At 44.9% G+C, this 18,192-nt stretch overlaps 1 protein-coding gene across 2 annotated transcripts in view; it reads left to right on the top strand.

Annotated features, from left to right (window-relative positions):
- ICE1 (interactor of little elongation complex ELL subunit 1) overlaps positions 1–11,511 on the top strand; it is a 73,053-nt gene extending 61,542 nt beyond the window's left edge. Inside the window, exons 15-17 of one of the 2 annotated variants that reach the window (XR_012092825.1) lie at positions 7,619–7,717; positions 10,074–11,273; positions 11,316–11,511. Coding sequence is in view for 1 of the 2 variants with exons in the window: in XM_007961161.3 (XP_007959352.3) it covers positions 7,619–7,717; positions 10,074–10,255 (281 nt within the window). In the remaining variant the exon portion in view is untranslated. Of the gene's footprint in view, positions 1–7,618; positions 7,718–10,073 lie in introns of both variants that reach the window. The other variant, XM_007961161.3, reaches the window with a different exon arrangement.
- Positions 11,512–18,192: the final 6,681 nt, after the last annotated feature.

Genomic DNA, 18,192 nt, shown 5'->3' with positions numbered 1-18,192 from the left:
TCACAGCAGCTCAAGGAAACCTGCCTGTCTCTGTAGACTCCACCTCTGGGGACAGGGCACAGTAAATAATAACAAACGCAGCAGCTCTGCAGACGCAAACGACTCTGTCTGACAGCTTTGAAGAGAGCAGTGGATCTCCCAACACGGAGGTTGAGATCTGAGAAGGGACAGACTCCCTGCTCAAGTGGGTCCCTGACCCCTGAGTAGCCTAACTGGGAGACATCCCCCACTAGGGGCAGTCTGACACCCCACACCTCACAGGGTGGAGTACACCCCTGAGAGGAAGCTTCCAAAGCAAGAATCAGACAGGTACACTCGCTGTTCAGAAATATTCTATGTTCTGCAGCCTCTGCTGCTGATACCCAGGCAAACAGGGTCTGGAGTGGACCTCAAGCAATCTCCTACAGCTACAACCTACAGCTGAGGATCCTGACTGTTAGAAGGAAAGCTATCAAACAGGAAGGACACCTACACCAAAACCCCATCAGTACATCACCATCATCAAAGACCAGAGGCAGATAAAACCACAAAGATGGGGAAAAAGCAGGGCAGAAAAGCTGGAAATTCAAAAAATAAGAGCGCATCTCCCCCGGCAAAGGAGCGCAGCTCATCGCCAGCAACGGATCAAAGCTGGACGGAGAATGACTTCGACGAGATGAGAGAAGAAGGCTTCAGTCCATCAAATTTCTCAGAGCTAAAGGAGGAATTACGTACCCAGCGCAAAGAAACTAAAAATCTTGAAAAAAAAGTGGAAGAATTGATGGCTAGAGTAATTAATGCAGAGAAGCTCACAAACGAAATGAAAGAGACGAAAACCATGGCACGAGAAATACGTGACAAATGCACAAGCTTCAGTAACCGTCTCGATCAACTGGAAGAAAGAATGTCAGCGATGGAGGATCAAATGAATGAAATGAAGCGAGAAGAGAAACCAAAAGAAAAAAGAAGAAAAAGAAATGAACAAAGCCTGCAAGAAGTATGGGATTATGTAAAAAGACCAAATCTACGTCTGATTGGGGTGCCTGAAAGTGAGGGGGAAAATAGAACCAAGTTGGAAAACACTCTTCAGGATATCATCCAGGAGAACTTCCCCAACCTAGTAGGGCAGGCCAACATTCAAATCCAGGAAATACAGAGAACGCCACAAAGATACTCCTCGAGAAGAGCAACTCCAAGACACATAATTGCCAGATTCACCAAAGTTGAAATGAAGGAAAAAATCTTAAGGGCAGCCAGAGAGAAAGGTCGGGTTACCCACAAAGGGAAGCCCATCAGACTAACAGCAGATCTCTCGGCAGAAACTCTTCAAGCCAGAAGAGAGTGGGGGCCAATATTCAACATTCTTAAAGAAAAGAATTTTAAACCCAGAATTTTATATCCAGCCAAACTAAGTTTCATAAGTGAAGGAGAAATAAAATCCTTTACAGATAAGCAAATGCTTAGAGATTTTGTCACCACTAGGCCTGCCTTACAAGAGACCCTGAAGGAAGCACTAAACATGGAAAGGAACAACCGGTACCAGCCATTGCAAAAACATGCCAAAATGTAAAGACCATCAAGGCTAGGAAGAAACTGCATCAACTAACGAGCAAAATAACCAGTTAATATCATAATGGCAGGATCAAGTTCACACATAACAATCTTAACCTTAAATGTAAATGGACTAAATGCTCCAATTAAAAGACACAGACTGGCAAACTGGATAAAGAGTCAAGACCCATCAGTCTGCTGTATTCAGGAGACCCATCTCACACGCAGAGACATACATAGGCTCAAAATAAAGGGATGGAGGAAGATTTACCAAGCAAATGGAGAACACAAAAAAGCGGGGGTTGCAATACTAGTCTCTGATAAAACAGACTTTAAACCATCAAAGATCAAAAGAGACAAAGAAGGCCATTACATAATGGTAAAGGGATCAATTCAACAGGAAGAGCTAACTATCCTAAATATATATGCACCCAATACAGGAGCACCCAGATTCATAAAGCAAGTCCTTAGAGACTTACAAAGAGACTTAGACTCCCATACAATAATAATGGGAGACTTCAACACTCCACTGTCAACATTAGACAGATCAACGAGACAGAAAGTTAACAAGGATATCCAGGAATTGAACTCATCTCTGCAGCAAGCAGACCTAATAGACATCTATAGAACTCTCCACCCCAAATCAACAGAATATACATTCTTCTCAGCACCACATCGTACTTACTCCAAAATTGACCACGTAATCGGAAGTAAAGCACTCCTCAGCAAATGTGCAAGAACACAAATTATAACAAACTGTCTCTCAGACCACAGTGCAATCAAATTAGAACTCAGGACTAAGAAACTCAATCAAAACCGCTCAACTACATGGAAACTGAACAACCTGCTCCTGAATGACTACTGGGTACATAACGAAATGAAGGCAGAAATAAAGATGTTCTTTGAAACCAATGAGAACAAAGATACAACATACCAGAATCTCTGGGACACATTTAAAGCAGTGTGTAGAGGGAAATTTATAGCACTAAATGCCCACAAGAGAAAGCAGGAAAGATCTAAAATTGACACTCTAACATCGCAATTAAAAGAACTAGAGAAGCAAGAGCAAACACATTCGAAAGCTAGCAGAAGGCAAGAAATAACTAAGATCAGAGCAGAACTGAAGGAGATAGAGACACAAAAAATCCTCCAAAAAATCAATGAATCCAGGAGTTGGTTTTTTGAAAAGATCAACAAAATTGACAGACCACTAGCAAGACTAATAAAGAAGAAAAGAGAGAAGAATCAAATCGACGCAATTAAAAATGATAAAGGGGATATCACCACCGACCCCACAGAAATACAAACTACCATCAGAGAATACTATAAACACCTCTACGCAAATAAACTGGAAAATCTAGAAGAAATGGATAATTTCCTGGACACTTACACTCTTCCAAGACTAAACCAGGAAGAAGTTGAATCCCTGAATAGACCAATAGTAGGCTCTGAAATTGAGGCAATAATTAATAGCCTACCAACCAAAAAAAGTCCAGGACCAGATGGATTCACAGCTGAATTCTACCAGAGGTACAAGGAGGAGCTGGTACCATTCCTTCTGAAACTATTCCAATCAATAGAAAAAGAGGGAATCCTCCCTAACTCATTTTATGAGGCCAACATCATCCTGATACCAAAGCCTGGCAGAGACACAACAAAAAAAGAGAATTTTAGACCAATATCCCTGATGAACATCGATGCAAAAATCCTCAATAAAATACTGGCAAACCGGATTCAGCAGCACATCAAAAAGCTTATCCACCATGATCAAGTGGGCTTCATCCCTGGGATGCAAGGCTGGTTCAACATTCGCAAATCAATAAACATAATCTAGCATATAAACAGAACCAAAGACAAGAACCACATCATTATCTCAATAGATGCAGAAAAGGCTTTTGACAAAATTCAACAGCCCTTCATGCTAAAAACGCTCAATAAATTCGGTATTGATGGAACGTACCTCAAAATAATAAGAGCTATTTATGACAAACCCACAGCCAATATCATACTGAATGGGCAAAAACTAGAAAAATTCCCTTTGAAAACTGGCACAAGACAGGGATGCCCTCTCTCACCACTCCTATTCAACATAGTGTTGGAAGTTCTGGCTAGGGCAATCAGGCAAGAGAAAGAAATCAAGGGGATTCAGTTAGGAAAAGAAGAAGTCAAATTGTCCCTGTTTGCAGACGACATGATTGTATATTTAGAAAACCCCATTGTCTCAGCCCAAAATCTCCTTAAGCTGATCAGCAACTTCAGCAAAGTCTCAGGATACAAAATTAATGTGCAAAAATCACAAGCATTCTTATACACCAGTGACAGTCAAACAGAGAGCCAAATCGGGAATGAACTTCCATTCACAATTGCTTCAAAGAGAATAAAATACCTAGGAATCCAACTTACAAGGGATGTAAAGGACCTCTTCAAGGAGAACTACAAACCACTGCTCAGTGAAATCAAAGAGGACACAAACAAATGGAAGAACATACCATGCTCATGGATAGGAAGAATCAATATCGTGAAAATGGCCATACTGCCCAAGGTAATTTATAGATTCAATGCCATCCCCATCAAGCTACCAATGAGCTTCTTCACAGAATTGGAAAAAACTGCTTTAAAGTTCATATGGAACCAAAAAAGAGCCCGCATCTCCAAGACAATCCTAAGTCAAAAGAACAAAGCTGGAGGCATCACGCTACCTGACTTCAAACTATACTACAAGGCTACAGTAACCAAAACAGCATGGTACTGGTACCAAAACAGAGATATAGACCAATGGAACAGAACAGAGTCCTCAGAAATAATACCACACATCTACAGCCATCTGATCTTTGACAAACCTGAGAGAAACAAGAAATGGGGAAAGGATTCCCTATTTAATAAATGGTGCTGGGAAAACTGGCTAGCCATAAGTAGAAAGCTGAAACTGGATCCTTTCCTTACTCCTTATACGAAAATTAATTCAAGATGGATTAGAGACTTAAATGTTAGACCTAATACCATAAAAATCCTAGAGGAAAACCTAGGTAGTACCATTCAGGACATAGGCATGGGCAAAGACTTCATGTCTAAAACACCAAAAGCAACGGCAGCAAAAGCCAAAATTGACAAATGGGATCTCATCAAACTAAAGAGCTTCTGCACAGCAAAAGAAACTACCATCAGAGTGAGCAGGCAACCTACAGAATGGGAGAAAATTTTTGCAATCTACTCATCTGACAAAGGGCTAATATCCAGAACCTACAAAGAACTCAAACAAATTTACAAGAAAAAAACAACCCCATCCAAAAGTGGGCAAAGGATATGAACAGACATTTCTCAAAAGAAGACATTCATACAGCCAACAGACACATGAAAAAATGCTCATCATCACTGGCCATCAGAGAAATGCAAATCAAAACCACAATGAGATACCATCTCACACCAGTTAGAATGGCAATCATTAAAAAGTCAGGAAACAACAGGTGCTGGAGAGGGTGTGGAGAAATAGGAACACTTTTACACTGTTGGTGGGATTGTAAACTAGTTCAACCATTATGGAAAACAGTATGGCGATTCCTCAAGGATCTAGAACTAGATGTACCATATGACCCAGCCATCCCATTACTGGGTATATACCCAAAGGATTATAAATTATGCTGCTATAAGGACACATGCACACGTATGTTTATTGCAGCACTATTCACAATAGCAAAGACTTGGAATCAACCCAAATGTCCATCAGTGACAGATTGGATTAAGAAAATGTGGCACATATACACCATGGAATACTATGCAGCCATCAAAAAGGATGAGTTTGTGTCCTTTGTAGGGACATGGATGCAGCTGGAAACCATCATTCTTAGCAAACTATCACAAGAACAGAAAACCAAACACCGCATGTTCTCACTCGTAGGTGGGAACTGAACAATGAGATCACTTGGACTCGGGAAGGGGAACATCACACACCGGGGCCTATCATGGGGAGGGGGGAGGGGGGAGGGATTGCATTGGGAGTTATACCTGATGTAAATGACGAGTTGATGGGTGCAGCACACCAACATGGCACAAGTATACATATGTAGCAAACCTGCACGTTGTGCACATGTACCCTACAACTTGAAGTTTAATAATAATAAATAAATTAAAAAAAAATAAAAAAAAAATAAAAATAATAAAATAGAGATGAAACTCTCATACTGGATTCACGTATAGACCTGTGGGACGTTTGTAGTATTGAGAGAGAATGTGAACACAGAACGCTGAGCGTACAATATGATATTGTTGTAAAAGCACATCCAAGATATGTTTCGCAATCCTCCTACTTAAGAGTCAAAAGAAGATGAGGACTTGCCTGGATGGAGGGAACAGGATTCCACTTTGAATCAAGTTCTCATCCATAGGAGAGCTCCTGGAGTAAGAGAAGGCTCCAGGTGTAGGGGAATGGGGGGAATGATGCCATTCTGCTTGCTTTAGCCTTTAATGCATTTGGTTGCCGTGTGATCTCAATCTTTGGATCTTTGGTTCTCATACCTGTTAGTTATCATTGAGAACCCTCAAAGAACTTGTCATTACTCCAGGTTATATCTATCTGTATTCACTGTGTTAGTAATTAAAAACTGAGAAATTGTTTATTTAGTTATTCATTTAAAATGAACAGTAATGAACCCATAAACGACATTTTTAATGAAAAGTAACTGTATTTCCAAAACAAAAAATAATGGGAATCGCATTGCCTTGTTGCAGACCTTTGTACTGTCTGGTTTGATAGAAAGTGGCTGATTTTTCATCATCTGTTCTGCATTCAGTTTCATGTGTTTTTCATATACATAAGACTGAATATATGAAGAAAACCCATTCTCATACAAGTAGTCGTTGATGGCAGAATCTTTTATTAGCCTTTTCAAATATGGATGTTCTTTTTTGATACTACAATAAAACTCAACAGGTAGTAATTTCTTAAAGGTTACTTGAAGTGTGAAATCTGAAATGCTGCAGTGAGCTTTTTGTACCTTGTTATACTAGAATCCACTGAGCTAGCTTAAATGTCGAAGGGATCCTTTTGCCCAGTTATGATTTTGTAACCTGCATTATTCACTTGGAAAATAATTGATTGACATAGATATTCCAAATGCCAGCAGTACCCAAAAAACACGTTTAATGTCACATCACAGAAAAGTCTTAAATATTGTAAAGGTGTCAAGCTCAGGGTAGCTGATGAAAATTGTTCCAAACTTAATTTTGCTTAAAAGCTTAAATGTTGTTGACCATGAGGATAAAGTTCCTTTAAGTCACAGGCTCACTTTGTTTATTGTTGAAAAAAATCTACCTTGTTCCAGTTAGCCATAGTTTGTCAGTTCTTTCAATCAAAAGTGGTGTCCTATGAGGAAAAAGGCGCCTGATTTCATTCACAACACAAACAATTGGATAAGTGCCTTTCTTCACAACAGCCAGTGCACTCAGTGTACGGGGGAGTGCTTCCTGTGCCATCTACAGCATGGTACAGAGTTCTGTGTTTAGGGGTCCAGGTTTAGTGAGAGTAGTTGTGACTAAGTGAACTTCTCTTTTTGACTGTGAGCACCTGGCAATGGGGAATAACTCCCATTTAGCGAGGTGCCACTGTCTGGACTTGCACTCAGAGTCCAGTAGTTTCATCTGCTGTGGCTTTTTGCACCATCAGACCACATGTCAGCACTGGGAGGAAGGCACAGAACTTCTTAGCATTGTTGTGAAGTAGTTTGACTTAGAGGGCTCTAAGGTTTCTGCAGACTACATTTGAGAATTACTGCTCTGTGGTGTAACAGCAGTTGCCAAAAGTCAGACCAAAAATACATATTTTGGTGGTACCATAGTCTTATCTTGGATCTGTTAATTTAATAGAAGTCAGGCGTTTCACATTGGTCCTAGTGAAACCATTCTTTCTTTTAACTTCTGTTTATTCCATTGTAACTTGGAAAACAGCACATTGTATATCATCTGCATAGGTGAATTCAAGAAGAAATGATGAGGCATTTGATTGCCTCCTGTAAGAGAAATGAACCTTTAAATTCTCAGGAGAAGTTAATCAACATTTAACTGGACTGTTTCCATTTTGTTTTGTTTCCCCTAGGTCGTTTAGGCCAGTTGGGTTTGAAAGAAGGATTTCCATCTGCTGTGAAAAATATTAGTTCGGTTATCGGTATGTTTATACAGCATGCTCACGATGAAGGTAAAACTTACATCTAGTAAAATTACTTTCAAGTAACTTGTGTTTCTCATAGTTAAACCTTTTTTGGAGTCCTTACTGTGTGCTGTGCTCTGTGCTTCGCTTGCTGCCTCATAGATTAGGGAATATTTGCAAAACATTCCAGCATTAATATTGGAATGTGTGTGTGGATTTTGTGGTGGTGTTTGTTTACTTAAATGAAAGTCGTTTGCCCTGTTGGGCACTGCTTCCCTAAGGAGGAAGAAACTCTCTTTTCCTGCGGCTAACATTCTGCCTCTAAAACTCTGTACTGTGTGATGCCTGACAAGTGACTTAACCTGGGCTCTCTGCGAGGCCTCCTGGGTGGAGCTGTCTTGATGGAATGAAATCAGTGATGCACAGGTATCACAGAGTACTTAGCATCATCGGGAGAGAGCTTGGAAACCTGGAGACCTTGTGAGCAAGGCTTCCTAGTGGGGATTTCTGTTATCATTTACATATTGCATAGCATGTGATTTTATGTCTTTTGTGGGAGAAGCTTAAAGTCACTCTCATAAGGGATGAATCTAGTTTTTGTTTTGAATATTGTAGAATCAAGGAATAATACAGTTAAGCAGCATCACATCAGAAATGCACAAAGTGACATTTTCAATACTGTATAACACCCAAGATGATCTTAACATGGTAGGTTCTTTGTCTTCAGCTTTCAGTGGAAGACTGGATATTGAACTTCATGAGAACAGCGTTTCTCATTAAGCTGCTTTCTCTGAAATACCTTCTTTCACTTTAGGATAGCTGCTGAAGTAGTGCACATTTCTTCCATATGACAGTGTTCTCTTTTACAATTGAGGTTGTATATTGACATAAGAGAAAGTAGCCAGAATAATGGCTGATGGGTTGTCTAGCCAACAGATGCAGATTAACTTTGCTACTAGGGTGGGTGTAACCTCGAAGCTGTGGTAATCCTCGTCCCCATGAGGGAGAAGGAGGAGCTGATGTTGGGACCTGCTATAGATTAGACCCTGTGCATGGCACTGCCCCACAGCCTAATCCCCAAGACAGCCATCTGTGTGGATGGCATTGTCCTTCTTATATACAGGAGGAAACCAAAGCTCAGAGAGAAGAGTGATTTGCTGAAGGTGAGGCTAGGAAGTGCCATCCCTGCTGTTTGCCCAGGTCTGTCCCTCTCCAGAGCTAGCTCTTTAAATAGTGCCACATGTTCTTATTTATTAAAATTCTTTTTAACCTCTTGTGTTTCTCTTACTGTTAAACTTTTTTATTTGTTTAAGTCATGGCCTTACAACGTACCCCATGCTCTATGCTTTCTCATTGCTTGTTGTTTATGGCGGAGGAAGTAATTTTCAGAGCTGCAGCTCTGCCTGCATTTTCAGCATTAATGTTTGAATGTGTGGGCTTTTGTATTGTTTGAAATGGTGCTAGTTTGCCCTGTTGGAGAAAACTGAGATACACATTGAGTATATCTTATTTGAAATGTTTGGGACCAGAAGTGTGTTAGACTTCAGATTTTCTTAGATTTTGGAGTATTTCCTTTATATTTACGAGTTGAGCATCCCTAATCAGAAAATCAAAATGCTCCAGTATTTCCTTTGTTGGTCATGTTGCTGCTCCAAAAGTTTCAGCTTTGGAGCATTTTGGATTTCAGATTTTTGGAGTAGGAACACATGACCTATATATAGTTAATAAACTTTAACTCCTAAATTGTTTAACCTAAATTATTTAAATACATTAAATTTTAACTAAATTAAATTTTAATAACTCTGAAATAAACTTACCTTAAAAGAGAACTGTGATAATATACTGTAATGTATAACCTAGCTATAATTTAGAATCACACACTATACTGTAGTTTTTGAAAGTATGGTATGGTAAAAAAAAAAAAAAAAAATCAGCTTTTCATTATAGCTCATTTTATTATGCTTTTTCATTTCCAAAGTCCATTTATAAATACTTCCTGTGGATATCTCATAGAGTCATGTGTTTAATGAATGTTTTAGGATCACATTTTATTAAAACTTAAATATGAGAGTGTGATCCTTCCAGAACTGTTTTGGGAAGCTTAGTGGTGGTCATGGGTTACTGGGATCTTTGAGGCCCTCTCCCTTTTACAAACACACCAGCAGTCCTCAGGACACTGCTGGGGCCAGGAAACCACAGACAGCTACTGTCAGGCTTTTTTTATTTTTTATTTGTGGACAGGTCTTAAATGAGATTTTTTAATGTGGGTTTTTAAAAATATTTAATTTTCATTGCTAGCAGAAAGCATTCTGTTATTTGAATAGTATTCCAGTAGGTTACATCACTAAAATTTTGGATAACAGATACTTTCTTGTCTTATGACTGATTTGAAATTTCTTTTCAGATATACCATGGGGTATACAGTTAGCAGCTGTGTATGCTCTTTGTGACTTGAGTCCCAGCAATCCAGCAGAAATTTCGAAGATCCTGGAAGCTTGGCGGAGAGAGGCCTCCAAAAGCGTTCCGTCTGCGATTGTCAGCTGCTTAGAGGAAGTCAGTGCCCTGAGCACAGAGGAGCTTGGCTGACCCGGGATGCCACTGAGGCTTGAGAAGTGCCTTGACACATTTTGAACACAAATAGTTTGATCAGCTTTGAGAACACAAAGGGAGGTTTAAAAACGAAAGACATAAAATAGATAAAACAGATCAGAGGCTCTCCTTATTGTTTGGCAAGGAGACAGGAGAAACAAGCAGACGCATAGTCCGTTTTCCCTAAATCTCATACATTTCACTTAAGGCTGTTGTGATCTGTGACATATGGGTTATATTATTGTGTCTTTGTCAAACAACAAAAACTTGAACTTAGCCCTTTTTTTGCTGCAGAAAGTGTCCTTTTAGTGGCTTTTTAAAATTGAGTGGCATTTTATAATAAACTTACCAATATAAAAACATGATTTGGTTCCTGAGCTATTGTTGGACTTGTGCTCCAATGAGTGACTAGGAAAAAAATAAATTGGCAAAAACTTAGAGTTTTCTGCTATCTTAGCTGGAAATGAGCTGCAAAAGTTTTTCTCAAGATGTAGTGCGTAATTGATCAGAGCAAAACATGGAGAGCCCTTAGCAGAAACCCACTTTAATGCATTTTCTTCATATCCGTAACGTTCCTTAAAAATACGTGACAATGTATCAGGAAGAGGAGAACTGAGGAGTAGAAGTTCCCTTGCAGATTTTTGTATCAGTGACATGTAAATGAGCAACTCTCAGATGAGCGCAGGCAGAGCTCTGTGTGCGTGTACATATGGACCGTGCTTGCAGGCAGAGCTCCGTGTGCCGTGTACATACGGGCCGGGCTTGCAGGCAGAGCTCCGTGTGCGTGTACATATGGACCGTGCTTGCAGGCAGAGCTCCGTGTGCCGTGTACATACGGGCCGGGCTTGCAGGCAGAGCTCCGTGTGCGTGTACATATGGGCCGTGCTTGCAGGCAGAGCTCCGTGTGCGTGTACATATGGGCCGGGCTTGCAGGCAGAGCTCCGTGTGCGTGTACATACGGGCCGGGCTTGCAGGCAGAGCTCCGTGTGCGTGTACATACGGGCCGGGCTTGCAGGCAGAGCTCTGTGTGCCGTGTACATACGGGCCGGGCTTGCAGGCAGAGCTCTGTGTGCCGTGTACATACGGGCCGGGCTATGATGTGTCTCACATTGGATGATATTCCACTTTCGGAATTTTAGTATTTGTATATAGAAAATGGGTTTAATAACTCACCATGGTTTTGATTTGTCTTATATTCGTTATTTCTTAAAACTCTTGTATGTGTTTTTATAATAAAAAATAAAAGTAAGCCATGGATATTAGTGTTCTGATTATTAGAATGAAACTGGGTGTTACTTCTGTTCTACCAAGGGTGAAGAAGACATCTAATCAAAGAAGAAAATGGTCGTTCCTAAGGAGACTTACCTTCTGGGTATATGAACATTGCATTGCCAGTACTTGCCTGGCTTTTTACGGAGATGCTCTTTAGTGATACCAGATGCCAGATAATTAAGTGCTTGCAGGCCCTCATGATTGGATTTTTTTTTTTCATTACAATTGCTGCCCTTTAACAATTGCATTTGGCAACAGTTTTGTTACTCCTTGCTTAAGTAACTATAAAAGGCATAACTGAAATTTTTAAATCACTTGGTTACCCTTTTGGAAGGTTTGTGTTGATACAAGTCATTCTTCCTACCAGTATGTTGAGCATATTCTCTCTGCCAGGTGCCTTGCTGGGAGGAGCTGGTCACATGGCATTTGGGTAAAGGAAAATCCTAAACGAGTGATCACCCAGTATATGCAGCAATCATAAACGGGAAATAGCAGCAAAGAAAACCTGAAGCTTTGCATATAGAGTAGCAGGGTAAACGTCTCTTTCCATGTGGTGGTCACAGAGGGTCTCTCTGAGGAGGTAACGTTACAAGGACCTGGACCCAGCCTTGAAAGCAGGCAGGAGAAATGTCCCTGCCGGATTGGAGGATTGGATGGCGGGGTTGGGGTGCGGGGGGGATGGCAACCCTGAAAGGCAACAATCCCGTGAGTGCCAGAAGGAGTCTGCTGGAGCCAAAACTCCTGTCGCGTGCCCATGAGATCAGGTTAGATAAGAAACTGTCAGTCACTCAAGACAGCTGGGAGCACTTCCATGATGAGTGGCAGCCGAGGCTCCAGGGAGATTGAGCACGTGTGTCACATGCAACAGTTCACCGGGGCTGTTCTGAGGAAACGGGATGTGGGAAGGGCAAGAGGTGAAGTGGAGAGACCTGTTAGGAGGCGACTGCAACAGGTGGAGCTGGGAGCTGACAGTGAGGGTGCAGACGGTAAAGGGCAGATGGACTTCACATCTGTCAGGGTAGAATTGATGCTGTGTTCATGAAGTCCCGGGGAAGAATCAGGGAAGACTCCCAGGTTACTGAGTTGAGCACGCGGAATCGGGGATAGATGCTCAGGTTTAGGAATTACAGGTGGTAGGAATCATGACTCTCGAGCTTTCCATTTGGGACATGGGAACCATAAGACCTCCAAGTGGAGGTGGCAGGGAGCCTTTACGGGAAAAACTCTATAGAAGGGATGTGGCTCTGGCCGGGCGCGGTGGCTCACGCCTGTAATCCCAGCACTTTGGGAGGCCGAGGCGGGCGGATCACAAGGTCAGGAGATCGAGACCACGGTGAAACCCCGTCTCTACTAAAAATACAAAAAATTAGCTGGGCGCGGTGGCGGGCGCCTGTAGTCCCAGCTACTCAGGAGGCTGAGGCAGGAGAATGGCGTGAACCCGGGAGGCGGAGCTTGCAGTGAGCCGAGATCGCGCCACTGCACTCCAGCCTGGGCGACAGAGCAAGACTCTGTCTCAAAAAAAAAAAAAAAATTAAAAAAAAAAAAGAAAAAAAAAAAAAAAAGAAGGGATGTGGCAGTTTTGGAAGCTGATAGCATATGGAGACTACTTAAAGCTCTGTGTATTTCTGCGTTCACCCAGGGAGACACATAACTTCCCCCTAGTCCCTCCTATAATTTGAAGTGCCATGGGAGAGGGAGAAGACAAAAGACAGGGCAGGAGGTGGTGTAGGAGGAACCTTGTCGATCATTCACTGTCCAGGTACTTGGCTTTCTACCCGGCTAGAAGCTGCAAGGTCAGGTGAGGTGAGTGACCTTGGTGAGCATCTCCCACAGAGTGAAGGGCTTGGAATGGGTGGCACAGTGAGTGGGAAGCATGGAAGAGAAGAGCAGGGCGTGGTCCACTGAGCTTGTGGAAATTGTGCTTCGTGAGTGGATTTGTCAGGTGGTTCAAGCATGCTAAACCTCAGCAGTCGTATGTGTTTGTAATGAGTGGAGACGAGGTGCACTGTCGTTAATCAGCACCGGTGCCATACTTGTTCCTTGAGTTTACTTGGCAGCATCCACTCCATATGAACTGATGATAATAAATAGACTTGAAGTTGCCCATGGTACTGTGTTACCCCCAGAGAGTGGAAAGGTTTTAAGCTGTTATTAATTTCTAGTACCCAAGCAGAACATTGTTGTAAGGTTTTATTACTTGAACCAAAAAACAAACAAAACTGTAAACACAAAAATAAATGAACACTTTTCAGCCTGGAGTTGGGTGAGCCTTTCAACCACACTGGTGCTTGGCGGCTCAAGCTGGTTCCCCTGCAGCTTGGTAAGCCTTTCAGTGCAGAGCTAAGCAGGAGACACTGAAGCAGGCTGCGCCGGGCAACGGCAGCGATTCTCCAAGCATCCGCACATGATGGTAATTGCGCGGGAAGACAGGGCACCAGTGAAGAGAGTGAGGGTGGTCAACAGAGTGTGGACAGAGCACAAGATGATTACACACTTCAGCGTGTCATTTTCCACAGAGAAAGTACTCTGTTACATTGTTTAATTCGTTTTTTAAAATGGGATGTAGCAGTATAATTCAGCAAGTTCAATATTTAAGGAACATGAAATAGAAATAAATTCATTCCTGGGCATGGAAAGAACCGCACTGTAGCCATTAGAGGGCACTGTAGACTCACCCATGAACAAACCATCGGAAGAGAAAGGGAACCTTAACTGGAGAGGTCGTCAGGGTGCAGAATTTTGTGCACTGAGAGCCTTTCTATCAGGGAAACATTTCCATTTATGTTTGGGGTGTTCCTTGTACTTCCTAGGGCTATCAGTAAGTAAATGGGGATAATGCTTGGATAGAATAACGTGTAAAATTCATGTTTAAGAGCAGATTTCAAAAAAGGAAAAGCAAGTATTTAAGTGCTTGGATAAAAAAAACGGAAAGGAAAGAAGGAAGGAAGGAAGAAGAAAAGGGAGGGAGGGAGGGAGGAAGGAGAGAGGGGGAGAGAGACAGAGAGAGAAGCAAGTGGCCAGGTGAGTAGTTGGTAGTGGCAGTGAAGTGAATGGGCAGGTTGCGTCACTCTCCTCTGATGAACTGATGGGCAAAGAAACTAGTCAATTACATTGAACATTACTTTTTTTTTTTTTTTTTTTTGAGACAGAGTTTCGCTTTCGTTGCCCAGACTGGAATGTAATGGCTCGATCACAGCTCACCGCAACCTCCTCCTCCCAGACTCAAACGATTCTTCTGCCTCAGCCTCCCAAATAGCTGGGATTACAGGCATGGGTCACCATGCCCGGCTAATTTTGTATTTTTAGTAGAGACAGGGTTTCTCTATGTTGGTTAGGCTGGTCTTGAATTCCCGACCTCAAGTGATCCGCCCGCCTCAGCCTCCCAAAATGTTGGGATTACAGGCGTGAGCCACCGCGCCCAGCCTACTTTTTTCAAACATCCCTGACACATTATCTTGCGTAGAACCATATTACAAAGAATTTGTAGTGCAAATAGAGCTCATACCTGTAAATCTCATCAACCGCCCTCATTAAGATTTAGGATGTAACAATGTTTCCATGAGGGGTGTTTTAAAAATTTAGGAGAAAATTTAAAAAGTCAGATCTATAACCTTGTAAATGTTTTCCTCTCTTGCTTACTTCTACCTACCTGACACTTTCTCTGAAAGAAATTCAGAGTGTAATTGTGAACAAGAAGTTCATTTTCTTGCCCCTCTAAGGGGAATTTTGAGGAATTAAAGAGCCCTCACTGTATTGCAGTTTGTTTTGCACAATTAAATAGGTTCTGATGATAGAGGCAAAACAGAAGTGTGAGTGAAGAGCCATAAAATTGATAGAATTCAGTTTTTTATGAAATGAATGCTTTTGCTTCCTTTCATGAAGAACTTTGTGTTTCTGTGAAGGACATTAGTACCTTGGAATGCTTTGGCTCAGGCCACCTTGCTTTCTAAAAGCGCACACAAGATGTGTCTCATCAGGGTGTCAAGGTGCCAGCGTTCACACTGGAGCCCAGCCCTCACCGGCCATCCTCTAATGGCACCTTCCACGGGGCCTGTCGGCAGTGGGGAGCCTAAATCACACCTGGCTTCTTAAGACTGGAGATTCTAGAGCTTCACCCAAAACCCCCGAGTTTGAAACTCCGGGGTTGCCTCCAGGTGACACGGATGCCCCCAGCAGTTGATTAGACACTGTCCAGTAAGTACCCTGGGCATTGCAGCCTACTCTGTTCTGCTCCCGAGGTCTGCCCACCCTCCCCCTGCCTGAGCGGCCTCTGCCTTCTCAGCTGCTTTCTGTCTTCAGAGGGTCACAGCTCCAGTCTCTAGCTGGCTTTCCCCACTGTCCCACCTCTTGATCCATTTCCATGGAATTTTGGAAAGAGGAGAAGGTAAGTTGTTCACTGCCTTCCACCACCTTGAACTGAATCCAGTCCCTGACTGGTTTTGTTTTTCATTTCTCCCATAATCTTTAAGAATATTACTTTTTCCTTAACAATCATCAATTGCTGCTCTGAGATAACCTCACCCTAAATTAGTAGTACACAATTGAAACACAAACTCAAAAGGGAAGGCGAGGAGCTGAGAATGTAAACCCCGAACTACCAGACGTTCCATAACCATAAACGGACCCTCCTAGGTATTGTTTTTCTGTGTTAATTATTGTTATACTATATCCATTTTAATAGTTTCACTTGTAATGCAATATGTACTATTCTTGAATAGTCTCCTGCTACCTGTGTATTATTGTAGGCATATAGCAAATTAAACATTGAAATGGGTCGACCCTGGAATGTCCTCTCCCTGTCGCCCAGGCCCTGTTTTCCCCGGGTTGCACTGACTGGCGGGTTTTTGGCTGCCCTCGCAGAGATGCCTGGGCAGGTGGAGGTCTCAGGACTGGGGACCCCGCCTTCGTAGCCCCGCCCCCGCCCCGCAGCCCCGCCTCCAACGCCCCGTCCCCTCAGCCCCGCCTCGCCGCCCCCGCCCCGCAGCCCCGCCTCCGCCGCCCCGTCCCCTCAGCCCCGCCTCGCCGCCCCCGCCCCGCAGCCCCGCCTCCAACGCCCCGTCCCCTCAGCCCCGCCTCCCCGCCCCCGCCCCTCAGCCCCGCCTCCGCCGCCCCGTCCCCTCAGCCCCGCCTCGCCGCCCCCGCCACCTCAGCCCCGCCTCGCCGCCCCCGCCCCGCAGCCCCGCTTCCGCCCCCGCCACCTCAGCCCCGCCACCTCAGCCCCGCGTCCGCCGCCCCGCCCCGCAGCCCCGCCACCTCAGCCCCGCGTCCGCCGCCCCGCCCCTCAGCCCCGCCACCTCAGCCCCGCCACTTCAGCCCCGCGTCCACCGCCCGCCACCTCAGCCCCGCGTCCGCCGCCCCGCCCCGCAGCCCCGCCTCCGCCGCCCCGCCTCCGCAGCCCCCGCCCCGCAGCCCCGCCTCCGCCGCCCCGCCCCGCAGCCCCGCCTCCGCCGCCCGGCCCCGCAGCCCCATCTCGCCGCCCCCGCCACCTCAGCCCCGCCTCCGCCGCCCCGTCCCCTCAGCCCCGCCTCCGCCGCCCCGCCCCTCAGCCCCGTCTCGCCGCCCCCGCCACCTCAGCCCCGCGTCCACCGCCCCGCCCCTCAGCCCCGCCCCTCAGCCCCGCCCCTCAGCCCCGCCTCCGCCTCCCCGCTCCTCAGCCCCGCCTCCGCCACCCCCGCCCCGCAGCCCCGCCTCCGCCGCCCCGTCCCCTCAGCCCCGCCTCCGTCTCTGCAGCCCCGCCCCGCAGCCCTGCCCGCCGGTGCCTCACCTGCAGCCCCGCGCCGCACAGTGACGTCGCTGTGCTGCACTCCCTGCGCGTTGGTCACTTCCAGTCGTAGCAGAGGTGGATAAAACTTGAGGTGCCTCCTTCTGCCCTCTCAGCTACTTCTTCCTGCCAGTGCATACTCGGGCCCTGGGTCCTGTGCCCTGGGGCGGAAAGATGGAGTCCTCCGTGGGCTTCAGGTTACTTGGAGAAGCTCGTGACCCTTGGAAGCGAAGCTGCTGGGAAGGTCGCGGGAAGGCTCCCTGGCGCGGGACTTGAGATTTGGGATGCAGGAGCTTCCCCGAGGGGCGCGCCTCCTCGCTCGCCGCAGTGACCGGGCGTTGTCCGGCCTGAGGCCCGCGTGTGCCCCAGCTCCGCCACGGCGGCTGTGCTGAAAACGCACACTTGCTGGACGTGTGTGCCGGGATCCCCAAGTCCAAGCCAACACCAGCGAGATTCTTAAAACTATCCTTGATAAAAATGTAGCGAAACCTCAAATAAAGTAAACGTTTTGATTTTTGAATCATAGTCAAATTTAGAATGTTGCAACAGTTTTGTAAGAAAATAACAACTAGAAATGTTTCAGGAGTTGGAGTTCAGAGGCAAAACCATGTTTGTGATGAGGTAACCCGAGTATCTGTGTCTTCGCATCCTGCTGTGTCCCACCGAGTCACCGACCCTGTGGGATGGCCAAACTGCACATGCCCAGCGCTCTGCCCACCTCAGGGCACCTCTCCCAGCTGCCAAGGAACCTGGTCCCACTCCGACCACTCGCAGATAATCTAAGATTCACTGTATCTTAATGGAAACCCACAGTCACATTTGCAAATGTTTGGACAACCCAGATCTGACCTCTAGCAAGGAGAGCACCGCGTACCCCCTGCGCAGGAAGGCTTGGCTGTGC

This window comes from Chlorocebus sabaeus, chromosome 4 (assembly GCF_047675955.1).
Source record: "Chlorocebus sabaeus isolate Y175 chromosome 4, mChlSab1.0.hap1, whole genome shotgun sequence".
Taxonomy (NCBI): domain Eukaryota; kingdom Metazoa; phylum Chordata; class Mammalia; order Primates; family Cercopithecidae; genus Chlorocebus; species Chlorocebus sabaeus.
The sequence above is the reverse complement of the archived record's forward strand: the minus strand, read 5'-3'. Positions and strand labels throughout refer to the sequence as shown.